This window comes from Sebastes fasciatus, chromosome 1 (assembly GCF_043250625.1).
Source record: "Sebastes fasciatus isolate fSebFas1 chromosome 1, fSebFas1.pri, whole genome shotgun sequence".
Lineage (NCBI taxonomy): Eukaryota > Metazoa > Chordata > Actinopteri > Perciformes > Sebastidae > Sebastes > Sebastes fasciatus.
Window position 1 is genome coordinate 37,341,915 of NC_133795.1, and position 19,401 is coordinate 37,361,315.

Below are 19,401 nucleotides of genomic sequence, written 5' to 3' on the forward strand. Positions count from 1 at the left end.
TGTTATCTGAGGAAACTCGACTGTGCAGACGCTGAATAGCCACCAACAGATGAAAAGAGGAACGGAGAAATGATTTCAGCATCCAAGATCAACACAATGAGGAACTTTCTTCTGCTCTTCCTCTCTCTGATTACAGGTAAAATATTACTGCTGTCTGACTTCTGATATTACAGATTTGATAGATAACTGTTCGAAGAAATTAACCAGTTTTCATACATCCTGTGGTGTGGTCGGTCACAGTAGCAGTGTTACTGCAGCACTGGTTCACAGACTAAAACCAACAAGGTTAAAGAACACTTTTAAATACATATTCGAAAAATCTAAAATCATGACCCAGCCCTACTAATTTGGTTAGTTATAGTTACCCAACACTGACTGGCTTAGACAGACATAGCTCGAAATATAACAACAGGATAATTTTCTACGGCGTTATTGTAATATAATAACTAGGGCTGTCAAAGTTAACGTGATGATAACGCGTTAACGCAAATTTGTTTTAACGCCGCTAATTTATTTAACGCATTAACGCAACTTGCAATTTTTTGGTTGTAGCGGCTCAGTTTTAAAGCTAGAGTGGAGATACTGGTATCATATGAAACTAGAAAACATAAAGAATCCATCGGTACCAACCGTGTTAATGGAAGTTAAATAACGCTCCAAACTTACGCTAAATTTTGTTGAGAAAAAACTGTCATGGCCATTTTCAAAGGGGTCCCTTGACCTCTGACCTCCAGATATGAGAATGAAAATGGGTTCTATGGGTACCCACGAGTCTCCCCTTTACAGACATATCCACTTTATGATAATCACATGCAGTTTAGGTGCAAGTCATAGTCAAGTCAGCACACTGACACACTGACAGCTGTTGTTGCCTGTTGGGCTGCAGTTTGCCACGTTATGATTTGAGCATATTGTTTTATGCTAAATGCAGTACCTGTGAGGGTTTCTGGACAATATTTATCATTGTTTTGTGTTGTTAATTGATTTCCAATAATAAACATATACACACATTTGCTAAAAGCAGCATATTTGCCCACTCCCATGTTGATAAAAGTATTAAATACTTGACAAATCTCCCTTTAAGGTACGTTTTGAACAGATAAAAAATGTGTGATTACTTTGCGATTAAATATTTTAATTGATTGACAGCCCTACATTACAGTTGATGTTATAGCAGGGCTCATCCTCTACTCTGACCTACTGATGTATAAAGTGTAGTATGTATTGATACAGAGCTGATTCAGATTACTACAGTCTTTCTAATTGTTTCTGACATGATGTGACTTTTTGTCTTTGTCTGATCTACAGGTTGTCAGGCCTATTCTGAAGTGAAGGGATGCAGAGACGGATGGGTTGAATTCACCTGCAAATATCCTGAACCAAATGAAACATATAAAAATATTACTGTAGGTCTTCCATGGGGACCCATACGGAGTAATAAGACCGATGTGTGGGAGAACAAAGGCAGGTTTTCCCTGTACCATGATACAAAAAATAAAAAACTCAACGTGAACATCAGACGACTTCAACACAACGACTCTGGGAAATACCAGTGTATGTTTCAAGGATCCAAACGTGAAACAGTGAAACTACAACTGGAAGATGGTAAGAGACACTCACTATTAATGTGTTTTTAATAAACTCAAAATTAAAACTTGGTCAAACTAAGAAAACATAAATAAAACAAGTAAACATAATGATAGTGATGATAACGCGTTAACGCAAATTCGTTTTAACGCCGCTAATTTATTTAACGCATTAACGCAACTTGCAATTTTTTGGTTGTAGCGGCTCAGTTTTAAAGCTAGAGTGGAGATACTGGTATCATATGAAACTAGAAAACATAAAGAATCCATCGGTACCAACCGTGTTAATGGAAGTTAAATAACGCTCAAAACCTACGCTAAATTTTGTTGAGAAAAAACTGCCATGGCAATTTTCAAAGGGGTCCCTTGACCTCTGACCTCCAGATATGTGAATGAAAATGGATTCTATGGGTACCGATACATCTCCCCTTTACAGACATGCCCACTTTATGATAATCACATGCAGTTTCTGGCAAGTCATAGTCAAGTCAGCACACTGACACACTGACAGCTGTTGTTGCCTGTTGGGCTGCAGTTTGCCATGTTATGATTTGAGCATATTGTTTTATGCTAAATGCAGTACCTGTGAGGGTTTCTGGACAATATCTGTCATTGTTTTGTGTTGTTAATTGATTTACAGTAATAACTATATACACCGATTGCAAAAAGCAGCATATTTGTCCACTCCCATGTTGATAAGAGTATTAAATACTTGACAAATCTCCCTTTAAGGTACGTTTTGAACAGATAAAAAATGTGTGATTACTTTGCGATTAAATATTTTAATTGATTGACAGCCCTACATTACAGTTGACGTTATAGCAGGGCTCATCCTCTACTCTGATCTACTGATGTATAAAGTGTAGGTTGTATTGATACAGAGCTGATTCAGATTACTACAGTCCTTCTAATTGTTTCTGACATGATGTGACCTTTTGTCTTTGTCTGATCTACAGGTTGTCAGGCCCATTCTGAAGTGAAGGGATGCACAGACGGAGAAGAAAACATAAATAAAACAAGTAAATATAAAACTTATAACTTAACATTTGGGCTGTCAAAGTTAACTCAATAATAAAGGGTTAAGGCAAATTTGTTTTAACGTCACTAATTTATTTCCATCCATCCATCCATCCATCTTCAACCGCTTATCCGGGATCGGGTCGCGGGGGCAACAGCTCCAGCAGGGGACCCCAAACTTCCCTTTCCCGGGCCACATTAACCAGCTCTGACTGGGGGATCCCGAGGCGTTCCCAGGCCAGAGTAGAGATATAATCTCTCCACCTAGTCCTGGGTCTTCCCCGTGGTCTCCTCCCAGCTGGTCGTGCCTGGAACATCTCCCAAGGGAGGCGCCCAGGGGGCATCCGTGCTAGATGCCCGAACCTCCTCAACTGGCTCCTTTCGATGCACTAATTTATTTAACGCTTGCAATTTTGAATCAACCTCTTAAATATCTGACAGGCTGTTGATATTTCAGAGGTTGTAGCAGCTCAGTTTTAAAGCTAGAGTGAAGATACTGGCATCATATAAAACTAGAAAACATAATGAATCCATTGATACCAACCATGTCATACTAGCTTGTTAACTAAATAATGCTCTAAACTTAAGCTAAATTTTGACAATAGGAAAACCTGTCATGGCCGTTGTCAAAGGGGTACCTTGACCTCTGACCTCAAGTATTAAATCAAGTATTAAATACTTGACATTTTGAATAGATACAAAATGTGCGATTAATTACAATTAACTGTGGACAATCATGCAATTAATCACGATTAAGTATTTTAATCGATTGACAGCCCTACATAAAATACAACAACACAATGCACATGTGATTAATCACATTTTCAGAGCCTATGTCTTTGAGGTACACATCAAGCCATAGATGGATGACAACAAATACAATACCTCAGATATCAGAAATGTATTGTTTGGTACCACTTTCTTATACTCCAATGGCTTTATGTTGTTTTTATTATATTTTGTTTTATATTTCTCTCTGTTTGACCATGGTTTTGTATTTTCTGTGCACCAGTGCAGCACACTGTAATTCTGGTTTTGAAGTTGCTATAGAAATAAAGCCTACTTACTTACATTCTACATGTTTTTTATTTGCAGAGAAAAATGAATGCCAGGAACCATTCATTCAAACTGCATACAGAACAGCTAATACCACCATCTCATGTGGTTACAAAGGAAACTCCACTGTTTCAAAGTTTTACTGCAAAGACAACGGATATATCTGTGAGAATATTGTATCAACTAGATCTTCTCTGAGGTCAAACGGGACGTTCACTCTCACAGAAAGCAACAGTAGCTTCACCATGTCCATCAGTAATGTGTCCTCACAGCATGCTGGTGTCTACTGGTGTGGAGTGGAACGTAATGGAGGATGTAACCGAGCTGCACTCAGAAATATAACACTGAAGGTTGAAGGTGAGAAGCTCACATCTGACACTTTGATTTACTCAAACAGAGAATTAAGATGTCTCTGAAATATGTTGTTAAATACCGTCACTGATAGGAAACGCTGTCTGTCTGTTTACAGATACTATTACTAACTTCAGAAGGTCTCCTATGATTGGACAGAATTTCACATACTGGTGTGATTACTCAAAAGAACAACCAGACAACCAGATTAAATTCATCTGCAAGGGAGAAGATCCATCCATATGTGAACCTCTAGTGACCACCAAACAGAACACTGGGAGGTTTTCCATGAAGGACAACAAAGAGATGAAAAATATCACCATTACAGTGAGAGACGTAACATCAGAGGACACCGGGACATACTGGTGTGGAGCTAAAACCAGTAGCACAACACGCAGCAACCCATTCTTCCACAGATTTGTGATGACTGTCGGTGAGTTGTCGGATTATTTTATGGTTTGTAATCTGACCCCTGTTCAGATTGTAGGAGGCATGAATATGATATGATGATATAATGTATGAATATGACGTCTGACTATAGTAGAAGCTGCAGGTCAAAGGTCATCCTCCAAGCTGCAGGTCAAAGGTCATCCTCCAAACTGCAGGAGCACTCATGATCATTTGAGTCTGAACAATAATCTGATAAATCTGTTACACTGACTGTAATATGTATGTAATATGTTGTTAAATACCGTCACTGATAGGAAACGCTGTCTGTCTGTTTACAGCTACTATCACTAACTTCACAAAGTCTCCTACTACTGGACAGAGTCTCACATACTGGTGTGAATACTCAAAAGAGACAACCAACAGGACCACGAGAGTTAGTTGAGAGAGTTCACATTAACCAACGGGACCAGATTAGCCGACCCCTACTCCGCTGGAGACTACTGCAGGAGGAGGAGACGGCTGGCTAACGCTAGTTAGCTAGCTAGCTTGTCCGCAGACTGAGACGCTAGCTAGCTAACGCCTGCTCTCCTCCCGGTGAAGTAGTCTCCTGGCGGTGAGGAGGGAGGCAGAGGGACCGTGACCCAGCGCTGACCTCTGTTGGGCTCATTTTCTGTAGCAGGGTGGAATTAGCGAGATAGCTAGCTACCTAGCTGGTTGCTAAATGAGTAAAATCTAACATTTGAATGCTTCATCCACACACTCTGGTCACAGCGTAGGAAAGCTCAGTGCTATCACCAGATGAGCGACCACTTTGTTTGGCTCATATTCTGTGTTGCCTGACAGCGTGGTGGAATTAGCAAACTAAGCTAGCTAAGTAGCCACTGTGGCAGGTCACTGAACATTTCTACCGGACACTCAACTTTGTGTCTGCCACTGAAATGAAATCTATGTAGAACACTTTAGACTTGTAAACATGAGTCAGTGGTGCCAGACAGTAGAAATATGGATCATCTAACATTAATCCCTGACTATTTTAAACTTAGGAATTGTTTTTTTAAATAATATTTCTTAATATAAGGAAACATATCTGCCATGGTGGCAGGTGACCAAACATTTTGACCTGCCACAGCCAACATTTACCCTGTAGGCTATTTGGCAGGTGGCAGATGTCAATTTCATTCCCTGCCTACATTACAGTTGATGTTATAGCAGGGCTCATCCTCTACTCTGATCTACTGATGTATAAAGTGTAGGTTGTATTGATACAGAGCTGATTCAGATTACTACAGTCTTTCTAATTGTTTCTGACATGATGTGACCTTTTGTCTTTGTCTGATCTACAGGTTGTCAGGCCTATTCTGAAGTGAAGGGATGCAGAGACGGATGGGTTGAATTCACCTGCAAATATCCTGAACCAAATGAAACATATAAAAATATTACTGTAGGTCTTCCATGGGGACCCATACGGAGTAATAAGACCGATGTGTGGGAGAACAAAGGCAGGTTTTCCCTGTACCATGATACAAAAAATAAAAAACTCAACGTGAACATCAGACGACTTCAACACAACGACTCTGGGAAATACCAGTGTATGTTTCAAGGATCCAAACGTGAAACAGTGAAACTACAACTGGAAGATGGTAAGAGACACTCACTATTAATGTGTTTTTAATAAACTCAAAATTAAAACTTGGTCAAACTAAGAAAACATAAATAAAACAAGTAAACATAATGATAGTGATGATAACGCGTTAACGCAAATTCGTTTTAACGCCGCTAATTTATTTAACGCATTAACGCAACTTGCAATTTTTTGGTTGTAGCGGCTCAGTTTTAAAGCTAGAGTGGAGATACTGGTATCATATGAAACTAGAAAACATAAAGAATCCATCGGTACCAACCGTGTTAATGGAAGTTAAATAACGCTCAAAACCTACGCTAAATTTTGTTGAGAAAAAACTGCCATGGCAATTTTCAAAGGGGTCCCTTGACCTCTGACCTCCAGATATGTGAATGAAAATGGATTCTATGGGTACCGATACATCTCCCCTTTACAGACATGCCCACTTTATGATAATCACATGCAGTTTCTGGCAAGTCATAGTCAAGTCAGCACACTGACACACTGACAGCTGTTGTTGCCTGTTGGGCTGCAGTTTGCCATGTTATGATTTGAGCATATTGTTTTATGCTAAATGCAGTACCTGTGAGGGTTTCTGGACAATATCTGTCATTGTTTTGTGTTGTTAATTGATTTACAGTAATAACTATATACACCGATTGCAAAAAGCAGCATATTTGTCCACTCCCATGTTGATAAGAGTATTAAATACTTGACAAATCTCCCTTTAAGGTACGTTTTGAACAGATAAAAAATGTGTGATTACTTTGCGATTAAATATGTTAATTGATTGACAGCCCTACATTACAGTTGACGTTATAGCAGGGCTCATCCTCTACTCTGATCTACTGATGTATAAAGTGTAGGTTGTATTGATACAGAGCTGATTCAGATTACTACAGTCCTTCTAATTGTTTCTGACATGATGTGACCTTTTGTCTTTGTCTGATCTACAGGTTGTCAGGCCCATTCTGAAGTGAAGGGATGCACAGACGGAGAAGAAAACATAAATAAAACAAGTAAATATAAAACTTATAACTTAACATTTGGGCTGTCAAAGTTAACTCAATAATAAAGGGTTAAGGCAAATTTGTTTTAACGTCACTAATTTATTTCCATCCATCCATCCATCCATCTTCAACCGCTTATCCGGGATCGGGTCGCGGGGGCAACAGCTCCAGCAGGGGACCCCAAACTTCCCTTTCCCGGGCCACATTAACCAGCTCTGACTGGGGGATCCCGAGGCGTTCCCAGGCCAGAGTAGAGATATAATCTCTCCACCTAGTCCTGGGTCTTCCCCGTGGTCTCCTCCCAGCTGGTCGTGCCTGGAACATCTCCCAAGGGAGGCGCCCAGGGGGCATCCGTGCTAGATGCCCGAACCTCCTCAACTGGCTCCTTTCGATGCACTAATTTATTTAACGCTTGCAATTTTGAATCAACCTCTTAAAATCTGACAGGCTGTTGATATTTCAGAGGTTGTAGCAGCTCAGTTTTAAAGCTAGAGTGAAGATACTGGCATCATATAAAACTAGAAAACATAATGAATCCATTGGTACCAACCATGTCATACTAGCTTGTTAACTAAATGATGCTCTAAACTTAAGCTAAATTTTGACAATAAGAAAAACTGTCATGGCCGTTGTCAAAGGGGTACCTTGACCTCTGACCTCAAGTATTAAATCAAGTATTAAATACTTGACATTTTGAATAGATACAAAATGTGCGATTAATTACAATTAACTGTGGACAATCATGCAATTAATCACGATTAAGTATTTTAATCGATTGACAGCCCTACATAAAATACAACAACACAATGCACATGTGATTAATCACATTTTCAGAGCCTATGTCTTTGAGGTACACATCAAGCCATAGATGGATGATAACAAATACAATACCTCAGATATCAGAAATGTATTGTTTGGTACCACTTTCTTATACTCCAATGGCTTTATGTTGTTTTTATTATATTTTGTTTTATATTTCTCTCTGTTTGACCATGGTTTTGTATTTTCTGTGCACCAGTGCAGCACACTGTAATTCTGGTTTTGAAGTTGCTATAGAAATAAAGCCTACTTACTTACATTCTACATGTTTTTTATTTACAGAGAAAAATGAATGCCAGGAACCATTCATTCAAACTGTGTACAGAACAGCTAATACCACCATCTCATGTGGTTACAAAGGAAACTCCGAAGTCAAGTTTTTCTGCAGAGACAACGGATCAATCTGTGAGAATATTGTATCAACTAGATCTTCTCTGAGGTCAAACGGGACGTTCACTCTCACAGAAAGCAACAGTAGCTTCACCATGTCCATCAGTAATGTGTCCTCACAGCATGCTGGTGTCTACTGGTGTGGAGTGGAACGTAAAGGAGGATGTAACCGAGCTGCACTCAGAAATATAACACTGAAGGTTGAAGGTGAGAAGCTCACATCTGACACTTTGATTTACTCACACAGAGAATTAAGATGTCTCTGAAATATGTTGTTAAATACCGTCACTGATAGGAAACGCTGTCTGTCTGTTTGTCTATATATTAACAAAGTCTCCTACGATTGGACAGAGTCTCACATAGCCTATTGGTGTGTATACTCAAAAGAGACAACCAACAGGATCGCGAGTGTTAGTTGAGAAAGTTACTGTAACATTAACCAGTGGGACTAGGGCTGGGCGATTTGGTCTAAAAATAATATTGCGATATTTTTAGGCTATATCATGATACACGATATATATCATGATATTTTCAAATATCCTCTAAGCACTTCATAAATGCTCAATTTAACCCTTTGATACATACAATCACACCAGTATGATGATTCTTGTAGTCACTGCAGCACACTGTATGTCTGCATTAAAACATTCTTGTTTATATTCATTAGTGGTTTCTTTTGGAACAATTTTAATCTCGTGCTCTAGCAGTGGTGGACTGTAGGCTACTCAAGTACTATACTATAGTACGGAGCAGGGAACCGCCCCTCCCCGCAGCGAGAGAGGGAACAGCGAGCCCTCACTCAACGACCCCGCGGAGCCACGAGCCACTCCCCCCCCCCCCCCCCGGCCCTGGGCCTTACCGAGCCAGACTAGAGCAGTGTGCGGACTGTTGCGGAGGAAATGCGCCCGGTGAAGGCCAGCTCACTGAGAAGTGTAAAAGTATTTTCGGTTCATTATGAAACTGTTCATGGCACTCATGTAAAGAGGCAAATGGAGCAGCTTTCACAAACGCAGACTGCCGCTTGCAACATTTATAAATGCCAACTGGCGATATCAAACTATATTAAAACATCAAACGGGAGGGAAAAGGAATTTTGTTTACTGTAGGGTTTTTTTTGCTGTGGTGGTGAAAACGTTACCAGCGGTAACACTGCTGCTCCCGCTTTGCAGCGATCCGACCGAAAACCAAAACAGACGGCTCGTTTCTTCCTCTCAGCGGCTTCTCTGGTTCACTGTGCTGTTTGTTACAGCGCCAACACGATGACGTAATGCCGCACATGCACTTACAAATGACTAAAATCCATCAAGTGCAATGCTTGTTAGAAAATAGTGTTTTCCATGAAGAGTTTTGTCGCGAGCTGGAGGCGGGGCGAAATTTAACGGAGGCGACCGCCTGGTAATTCTCTATGCAGGTAAAACCCTGCACACAGTCTCCTCCCCGTGAAGTAGTTTCCTAGCGGCGAGGAGTGAGGCTGAGGGCCCGTGACCAGGCGCTGTCCGCTGTTGGGCTCAATTTCTGTAGCATGGTGGAATTAGCAAGGTAGCTAGCTAACTAGCTGGACACTAAATGAGTAAAAATGAACAACTTAATGCTTCATCCACACACTCTTGTCACAGCGTAGGAAAGCACAGTGCTATCCCCAGATGATCGACAACTTTGTTCAGCTCATTTTCTGTGTTAAGCTAAGCTAAGCTAGCTAAGTAGCCAGCCGTCCGACCAGCGGGCTCTCTATATATATATATATATTGATCCCTTATAAATTAAAAAGAAAATACCACTAATTAGTGAGGGAAATGTATCTATTCTTTTATCTGACTGATATATTTGACTTCAGGACAACTCTGAATACATACATGCTGAAAATCATTTTTACTGTATTCATTTAGATATTTTCCAAAGTAAAAGTCCCTAAAAGTGTATGATTGAACTTTCTCCCCACGGTCTAGTGTTAAAAAGGTTCACAAAAATCACAATTAATCGTAAAATCAAATCGCAATACTTCAATACATACTGAATCAGCCCCCAAGTATCGTGATAGTATTGAATCAGGAGATAGATGAATGGTCCAGCGCTATAACTTATTTACATTTTTTTTTTTAATTTTCTTTCTTTTGATGAGACGTTCATTTGTGTATTCTTTGATGTACAACTTTAATTCACGTTTGTTTGCTTTCAGTCCCACCAGCAGCAGTTCCGGTCGTCATTATTGTGATCGTCTGTGTGGCTGCACTGCTGCTGCTGCTGTTGGTGCTCATTGTGATCCTCATCTACAAACGTAAGGCGCTTATTACCGGTTTGCACAACACGAAACATGCACATATAGTACACACAAAACCACATTGACGACATCTCCATCCTGTACGGATGTGAAACAAAGCAGACGTACAGGACTAGACTTTACTTTTTATGTCTGGAAGTTGATTTGTTTTCTTGCTTTCATCTTCATCTTTGCTCATTTCTGGGGATACACAGTGGTGGTTAAGTCTGACTCAATGAAACCAAACTGGAAAATATAAAATCATCAACCAGTGGAACTCTGTTAGTTCTTAACTGGACAGTAGAGCAGGCACTGGTTGTAAATTAGGTAGATAGAGAGGCAACTGTGTCTCAATTTGATGAGAAGTGGTGAAATTAATCAACTTTATGTCCTTTACTTTTTGTTCTCTTCTGTTTCTTTCTGCCAGGACATTCAAAAAACAAAAGAAATGCAGCAGCAGCAGCAGCAGCAGCAGCACAACACAACACAGAGGTCAGTGCACAAATTAGTTTTAACGCCACTATTTTCTTTACCGCATTAACACAATCGATATTTTGGAGGTTGTAAAACTAGAGTGAAGACACTGGTATCATATGAAACTAGAAAATGTAAGGAACCCCCTGTCATGCTAGCTAAATTAATAACTAATGCTAAATGACGCTCCAAACCTGCGCTAAATCTTGGCGAGGAAAAACTGGCAAGGCCATTTTTAAAGGGGACCCTTGACCTCTGACCTCCAGATATGTGAATGAAAATGGGTTCTATAGGTACCCACGAGTCTCCCCTTTACAGACATGCCCACTTTATGATACTATTTCAATCATTTGACGGCCCTAATATAATTGTATGTCTTTGTGTGTGTGTGTGTGTGTGTGGTGGTACAGTATAGCTAGAAACATTGAGCAATAGTTAGATTACTCATACCCGAATGATGCCAGACATTTAAGTATTTTGGTTGCAAATACAAGAAAAAAGTCGAGGGATTTAGATTCAGGTTCAGGTGCATCACCACCTCTGACAGCCAACTGAAACACTCGAGAAGGCCTCTGAACAGAATCCATATTCTGAGTTGGCAAAATACATAAAACCCAGGAGGATACCTAATATACAAAATAGGGCTGTCAATCAATTAAAATAGTTCATTGTGATTAATTGCAAATGAATTACACATTTTTTATCTGTTCAAAATGTACCTTAAAGGGAGATTTGAAGTATTTAATACTCTTATCAACGTGGGAGTGGACAAATATGCTGCTTTATGCAAATGTATATATATATATTTATTATTGTAAATCAATTAACAACACAAAACAATGATAAATATTGTCCAGAAACCCTCACAGGTACTGCAGTTAGCATAAGAAATATGCTCAAATCATAACATGGCAAACTGCAGCCCAACAGACAACAACAGCTGTCAGTGTGTCAGTGTGCTGACTTGACTATGACTTCTCCCAAACTGCATGTGATTATCATAAAGTGGGCATGTCTGTAAAGGGGAGACTTGTGGGTACCCATAGAACCCATTTACATTCACATATCTGGAGGTCAGAGGTCAAGGGACCCCTTTGAAAATGGACATGACAGTTTTTCCTCACCAAAGTTTAGCGCAAGTTTGGAGCGTTATTTAGCCTCCTTCCTGACAAGCTGGTACCAATGGATTCATTAGGTTTTCTAGTTTCATATGATACCAATATCTACACTCTAGCTGTAAAACTGAGCCGCTACAACCTCAAAATCACAATTTGCATTAATGCGTTAAAGAAATTAGTGCGGATAAAACATATTTGCGTAAACTTTGACAGCCCTAATTATAATATTTTATGCAGGCCTGGTAAACTGATCTCGTTTTTACAACGTAGAAGTATAATAGTGTAAAGTCTAACACATTTCTGTTAAGTTAGTATTTGATTTATGAAACTGAAATGTACAGATCTCAAATAAAGTTATGTTAAACTTGGAAAAAGTACATTGTTTTTTTATTTTATTTTATTGGAGACATCTATTAAATCACTTCCTGCTGGCTTTGTACACTGATGTTATCTCTAGGAATGAATGTCTGCAACTAATATTCTGTTTGTAATTTGTTTTCATTGTTAACCATTAGTTTGGTTAGTGCTTATTGTGTGGTTTGGATAAGAGCTGTTCAGACTGTATTTTCCTTTCTTCCCTGAAGGGATATATGTACGAGGAGCTACGGGTGCGCCCCCAGGAACCAGATTCAGGACCTGCAATGGACAATATTTATCACACCGCCAACTTTCCCACAAAACCCTCTGCCTCAATGCATTACTCTACCATCAACTTTCCTCACTGCTCTGGCGAAGCTGGTGGTGAGGCGCTAACCACCAAACCCAGTTCCTCTATGTGTGAATATTCTACTGTGAAGGACAGCCACCGTCCAACCGACTCTACTGTCAACCAACCGTCTTCAGAGAACCCTCTCTACGCCACAGTCAACAAACCACAGGAGCCCTGAGGAACCACCAGACAGGACTTTATCACAGTTACCAAATGTACGGCCATTAGGGGTGGGAAAAAAATTTATTCATGTATTCTTTTTCTTTTACAAATTTGAAATATATTTTGTAATGCCAGAATCTAAATATTGCTTCATTTGAGTCTATGTGGAGGTAGAAGGAAGTTACCGTGTTTATTGTTGTAGTCTGAGTAACGTGACGTCATATCCGTTCCGTATCCGTCAACCAAAACAAACCACAGCGATTATATTCACCAGAGGTATAAAACGTTACATGTCCCTTATAAATTAAAAAGAAAATACCACTCATTTGTGAGCCATGATGTCTAGCTCTGCTCTTCCTGCAATGTGTGAAAGACAAATTGTTTCCATCCTTTACTGGATGTGTAGTGTTTACCACTTTGGATTTAAAATCGGAGAGTGCAGGTCGTATCCACGCAGACCCTCCAACGTTTTATACCTTCTGGTTTGTTACAACTACAACAATAAAGGGTGAACTTCCTTCTATCTCCACATAGACTCAAATGAAGCAAATACATCGATTCTGACATTAAAAAATCTATTTCAAAATTGTATTAAAAAAAAAAACGCAATACGTAGGGGAATCAATTTTTTTTCCCATCCCTAATCGACATGACCGATATTATCAGCTTATAATCACAGATACTGTTTATTGTTGTTTGTAAAGTCTGCAATGCTCTTTTCTCTTGGATGTGCATACGTCTTTGTGCTTCCTCTCTAAACCACAGCTATTTTTCAACAGTATTTAGATTTAGCTTAGTTTTGGCCACACAAACGTCACCATCTTTTTTTCCATACCAGCTCTTCTTCGCCTGCACGCAAACACGCAGCTGCAATTTCTTCAATATTTGAGTCATTTCCTCTATCAGGGTTAGATCAGGTCTTCCTGTTAATGCTTCAACACCAACCCAACTTCCTCTGTTTGGACTGAACACACACCAATGATGCAACCGTACGCTGACTGACAGGGATTGTGAGATTAGACTTAAATTAGCTTGGTTAGAGAGTCATAAAGTAATTGTTAATTTGGTCAAATTTAGGTTAATCACCCAGCCCTAAATTAAAAGTGATAAAGATGTGTCTTTGTTCAGAGTCCAAGAATTACATTCAGATACCAAAAGAAAATACTCTGGTAGTTTAAATACAACTTATTTATGACCCTTGTTTGGCATTATCCCTGATAGGGCTGGGAGAATACACCTATCTCCTGATTCAATACTATCACGATACTTGGGTGCCGATTCAACATGTATTGCGATTCAATATTACGATTTATTGTGATTTTTGTTAACTTTTTTTACACTAGACCATGGGAAAAAGTTTAATCATACACTTCTAGGGACTTTTACTTTGGAAAATCTCTAAATGAATCAAGTAATAATGTTTGATTTTCAGCATGTATGTAGTCAGAGATGTCCTGAAGTCAAATATATCAGTCATTGTCAGGAAGTATTCATTACATTTTTTATCCAGCAACCCAAATATCAAAGAATAAAGACATTTCCCTCACAAATTAGTGGCATTTTCTTTTGAATTTATAAGGGACATGTACTGTTTTATACATCTGGTGAATATTATCCAATCAATCTTTATTTTATTAGTTAGTTAGCATGCAGCTTTAGCTGGACATCATGGCTTCCTTCTACCTCCACATCCCTAATATATTTTAATTCAGTTCAGTTATGTCAGTAAGGCGTAGTTTAGTTCACTATGTAGTTTTAAATCAATTAGGGGCCCTTAACAGTTATTCTCAAGCTTACCTGGCATCCAGGTGAAAGATTCAGTGCGTCCTCGGCTCCTCTACATACATCAGCAGTGATCGTCTGGCCTCCTGCCCACTAAAGCTTCTCACAGAGTTTGACCATGAAGAAAACCACCTGCAGACTGCAAATAAAATGCAATTAATATCCAGTTATACTGTATGCACATTAAATAAGATGTTGCACTAGTAATGACATATAATTCTCCTTTGTAACTGAAATGTAGGACGTAATAGGCGTCTAGTTTCAGGGCAGTATATGGTGGAGGACAGACCAGCTGGCAGTGACAGGGTGTGTTTAATTACTGTAGGTGTAACTAATTACAAATAATGACCTACAGCCTCCAGACCAACAAATAACTATTTACAGCTCATCAGAAACGTGACGAGAAATTATTATTATTATTATTCAGTCATCTTAAAAATTGATCCACTACGGCGTCTTTGAATTGTATTTCTAAAGTGTGCATAAAAATAGGGTGACAAGGTTTCCCACTTAACGAGGGACTGCATAGCATTTTTATCCCACGTCCCACATATTGAGACGATGTCCCACATTTTCATTGGCTCTAGTTTTCAAAAGTCAAACCACTGCAGTCACAATCTATGCAGATTTAGGAGGAATATGATGGAAACTACCACAAAAAAAGGAAGAGCAGCTACAAAAAAGACTGTGAAACTACTTAGAAGTATTTATAAGACGGCTGAAAGTGATTCTCATTATTTTTCAATTTCACACAAGGGGGATACGAAATGAAGCGCCACAGTTCATGTAAGTCTCAAAAAGAGATGTGCTGATCTCTGGATGCATTCAGGCATTAAAACATAGAGATGTTACAAGATAAGGGGCAGAATAGAAATGTTTATTATTTAGGTTAGATAGACATTATATCTAAATCGTAGACGACCTCTCAGCCTTGGTAATGTGTCCCACAGAAACATACTCTTTGCCCCACATGTGGTTAGGTGAGATCTGGTTACCCTGGCATACAAATAGCAAGCTTGAACTGAAATCTGTGATTGATTATGCCAAATATATTTTATAGAGGCAGGAGACGTATTACGTCATTGAGCAGTAAAAATGAATGCAATTAGGAAAAAATTATTAACAAACACTACAGAGATGTAGTGTAAAGTCACTATAATGTAGTCTAACTAAAGTCACTATAATGTAGTCTAACTAATGTCACTATAATGTAGCCTAACTAAAGTCACTATAATGTAGACTAACTAATGTCACTATAATGTAGTCTAACTAAAGTCACTATAATGTAGACTAACTAATGTCACTATAGTGTAGACTAACTAATGTCACTATAATGTAGACTAACAAATGTCACTATAATGTAGCCTAACTAATGTCACTATAGTGTAGACTAACTAATGTCACTATAATGTAGACTAACTAATGTCACTATAATGTAGACTAACTAAAGTCACTATAATGTAGACTAACTAATGTCACTATAATGTAGCCTAACTAAAGTCACTATAATGTAGCCTAACTAATGTCACTATAATGTAGACTAACTAATGTCACTATAATGTAGCCTAACTAATGTCACTATAATGTAGCCTAACTAATGTCACTATAATGTAGCCTAACTAATGTCACTATAATGTAGCCTAACTAATGTCACTATAATGTAGCCTAACTAATGTCACTATAATGTAGACTAACTAATGTCACTATAATGTACCCTAACTAATGTCACTATAATGTAGACTAACTAAAGTCACTATAATGTAGACTAACTAATGTCACTATAATGTAGTCTAACTAATGTCACTATAATGTAGACTAACTAAAGTCACTATAATGTAGACTAACTAATGTCACTATAATGTAGACTAACTAATGTCACTATAATGTAGACTAACTAAAGTCACTATAATGTAGACTAACTAATGTCACTATAATGTAGACTAACTAATGTCACTATAATGTAGCCTAACTAAAGTCACTATAATGTAGCCTAACTAATGTCACTATAATGTAGACTAACTAATGTCACTATAATGTAGACTAACTAATGTCACTATAATGTAACCTAACTAATGTCACTATAATGTAGACTAACTAAAGTCACTATAATGTAGACTAACTAATGTCACTATAATGTAGTCTAACTAATGTCACTATAATGTAGACTAACTAAAGTCACTATAATGTAGACTAACTAATGTCACTATAATGTAGACTAACTAATGTCACTATAATGTAGACTAACTAAAGTCACTATAATGTAGACTAACTAATGTCACTATAATGTAGCCTAACTAATGTCACTATAATGTAGACTAACTAATGTCACTATAATGTAGACAAACTAATGTCACTATAATGTAGTCTAACTAATGTCACTATAATGTAGACTAACTAAAGTCACTATAATGTAGACTAACTAATGTCACTATAATGTAGACTAACTAATGTCACTATAATGTAGACTAACTAAAGTCACTATAATGTAGACTAACTAAAGTCACTATAATGTAGACTAACTAAAGTCACTATAATGTAGACTAACTAATGTCACTATAATGTAGACTAACTAATGTCACTATAATGTAGCCTAACTAAAGTCACTATAATGTAGCCTAACTAATGTCACTATAATGTAGCCTAACTAATGTCACTATAATGTAGACTAACTAATGTCACTATAATGTAGACTAACTAAAGTCACTATAATGTAGACTAACTAAAGTCACTATAATGTAGACTAACTAATGTCACTATAATGTAGACTAACTAATGTCACTATAATGTAGACTAACTAATGTCACTATAATGTAGACTAACTAATGTCACTATAGTTTTAATACTTCAGAGTAACTGAAGTTATCAGATAAATGTGGTGCCTAAAAAGTATATTTCCTCTCTGAGATGTAGTGTAAAGTAGCATAAAATGGAAATAACCAAGTAAAGCAAGTACCTCAACATGGTAGTAACGTCACAGTACTTGAATACATGTAACGTTACTCAGTTACTTCCCAGCAGGTCACCGCCATGGACCAAAGCTAACGGCCCCCGCTGAGCCTCAACAGCCGTTAAACGTCAACGTTAGCATCCAACATGGCTGCCGCTCCACAATAAAATCATACTTGTCTTTTTGCTGGCAGAATCTCATTTCAATTATTTAAAACATATCTTGTTAATTCTACAATAATGCAACTTTTTATTAATGTAATTGCAGTTATGTTGACAGACCTAGCTAAGTTCTCTTAATACCTTTCATGAGCTAAGCTACCGTCTTGGTTAAGCTACCGTTAGCTAAAACAAATACTCACCACCGAACTACTCATCAAATCACACTAATGATGACCCTCAGTGTCTTCATGAATCACAGGATCCCGAACACTGTAACCGAGGTCCGCTGCTGCGTAACTTCAACTATTATATCACCTTTTACTCATAATTATTATTGCTAACTTGCCTCCGTGTTGAATTCAGCTCGTCGTCTCCTCCACAGCTGAGACGCTGCATAGGACGCTTCAGCCCGCTGCGGCGATACGTCAACATGGGCGCCGTATTGGACCGGGCAAGACTGGCCTGTAACCCTATACAAGTGAACGGGGAGCTGCCGTTTTTCTGGATAAAAAGCACTATAACATCGACATTTCTCAACCGATTTCAACGAGTCGTTATTATATTAAAGGTCCCATGTTATAAAAAAGGGAGATTTTCATGTTTTTTTTATTATAAAACAGGTTTAAGTTCTATATAAATACTGTGAAAGTATCGAAACGCTTAATCCACAGAGAAATACACACAGCCCGTATTCAGAAACTCTGCATTTGAAACAAGCTGTCAGGATTTCTGTCCATTGTGATGTCACAAATATACAATATTTAGACCCTTGACACAGATTTAAACGTAAACATTCTAAATGTGTCCCAGTTTATTCCTGGTTGCAGTGTATGTGAATGTCATCAGCTGACAGGAAGTAAACATGGACCCAAGCTGTTGCCCAGCAGCAATTCTGTTGCAATTCTGTCAAAATGAACTAAAACGGAGCGTTTCAGACAGAGGGTAAATACAGGCATATTCAGGCTGAAAGTATGAGGAAAATTAAGTTTTTTTTTTAACATTACAGCATGTAAACATGTTCTATTGGAAACACAAAATACAAGTATGAACCTGAAAATGAGCACAATATGGGACCTTTAAAGGGACTGTTTGTAACTTTTTAAGGTATAAATGTACCGGGTCAGCACACATGCGCGTTCGCATATGCGCGCTTGCGTGTTGCCGGAGCCTCGTCTCCGCCGCCTGCTCTCCTTCACTCAGACAGCGCGCGCGTCCTCGCTGTCTCGCTCCACCTCTAGACGTGAACGCGCGCTCACTCCACGCTGCAGAAGAGTTAGTTTAGCTCTGAGAATATCTAGTGAATGTAGAGTGGACGTTTGTGCAGAAATAACTGCTGCAGTTCCTCCAGACCAACAGAGGTTTTCCGTGTCTTGTGAAGTGACGGGGCTCCTCAACGAGTTACGTTAACGTCTCGTTACCGACCGGGTGCCGGTAGGCGATAACGTAACTCGTTGAGGAGCCCCGCTGCTGAAGCCTGCGCTGAGCAGGAAAAGCCAACACTAGGATCAGCAGTGATTCATGGAGAGACCTTCGTCTGGTCAGCTAACATTA

At 38.7% G+C, this 19,401-nt stretch overlaps 1 protein-coding gene across 1 annotated transcript in view; it reads left to right on the forward strand.

Moving 5' to 3' along the window:
* Window positions 1-44: 44 nt before the first annotated feature.
* The window catches only part of LOC141774637 (polymeric immunoglobulin receptor-like), a 42,522-nt gene continuing 23,165 nt past the window's right edge, over window positions 45-19,401 (forward strand). The window contains exons 1-8 of the mRNA XM_074647462.1: window positions 45-136; window positions 1,309-1,605; window positions 2,543-2,605; window positions 3,699-4,016; window positions 4,129-4,443; window positions 5,744-6,040; window positions 6,978-7,040; window positions 8,133-8,447. Of these exons, the coding sequence (XP_074503563.1) occupies window positions 70-136; window positions 1,309-1,605; window positions 2,543-2,605; window positions 3,699-4,016; window positions 4,129-4,443; window positions 5,744-6,040; window positions 6,978-7,040; window positions 8,133-8,447 (1,735 nt within the window). The 5' untranslated portion in view covers window positions 45-69. The remainder of the gene's footprint in view (window positions 137-1,308; window positions 1,606-2,542; window positions 2,606-3,698; window positions 4,017-4,128; window positions 4,444-5,743; window positions 6,041-6,977; window positions 7,041-8,132; window positions 8,448-19,401) is intronic.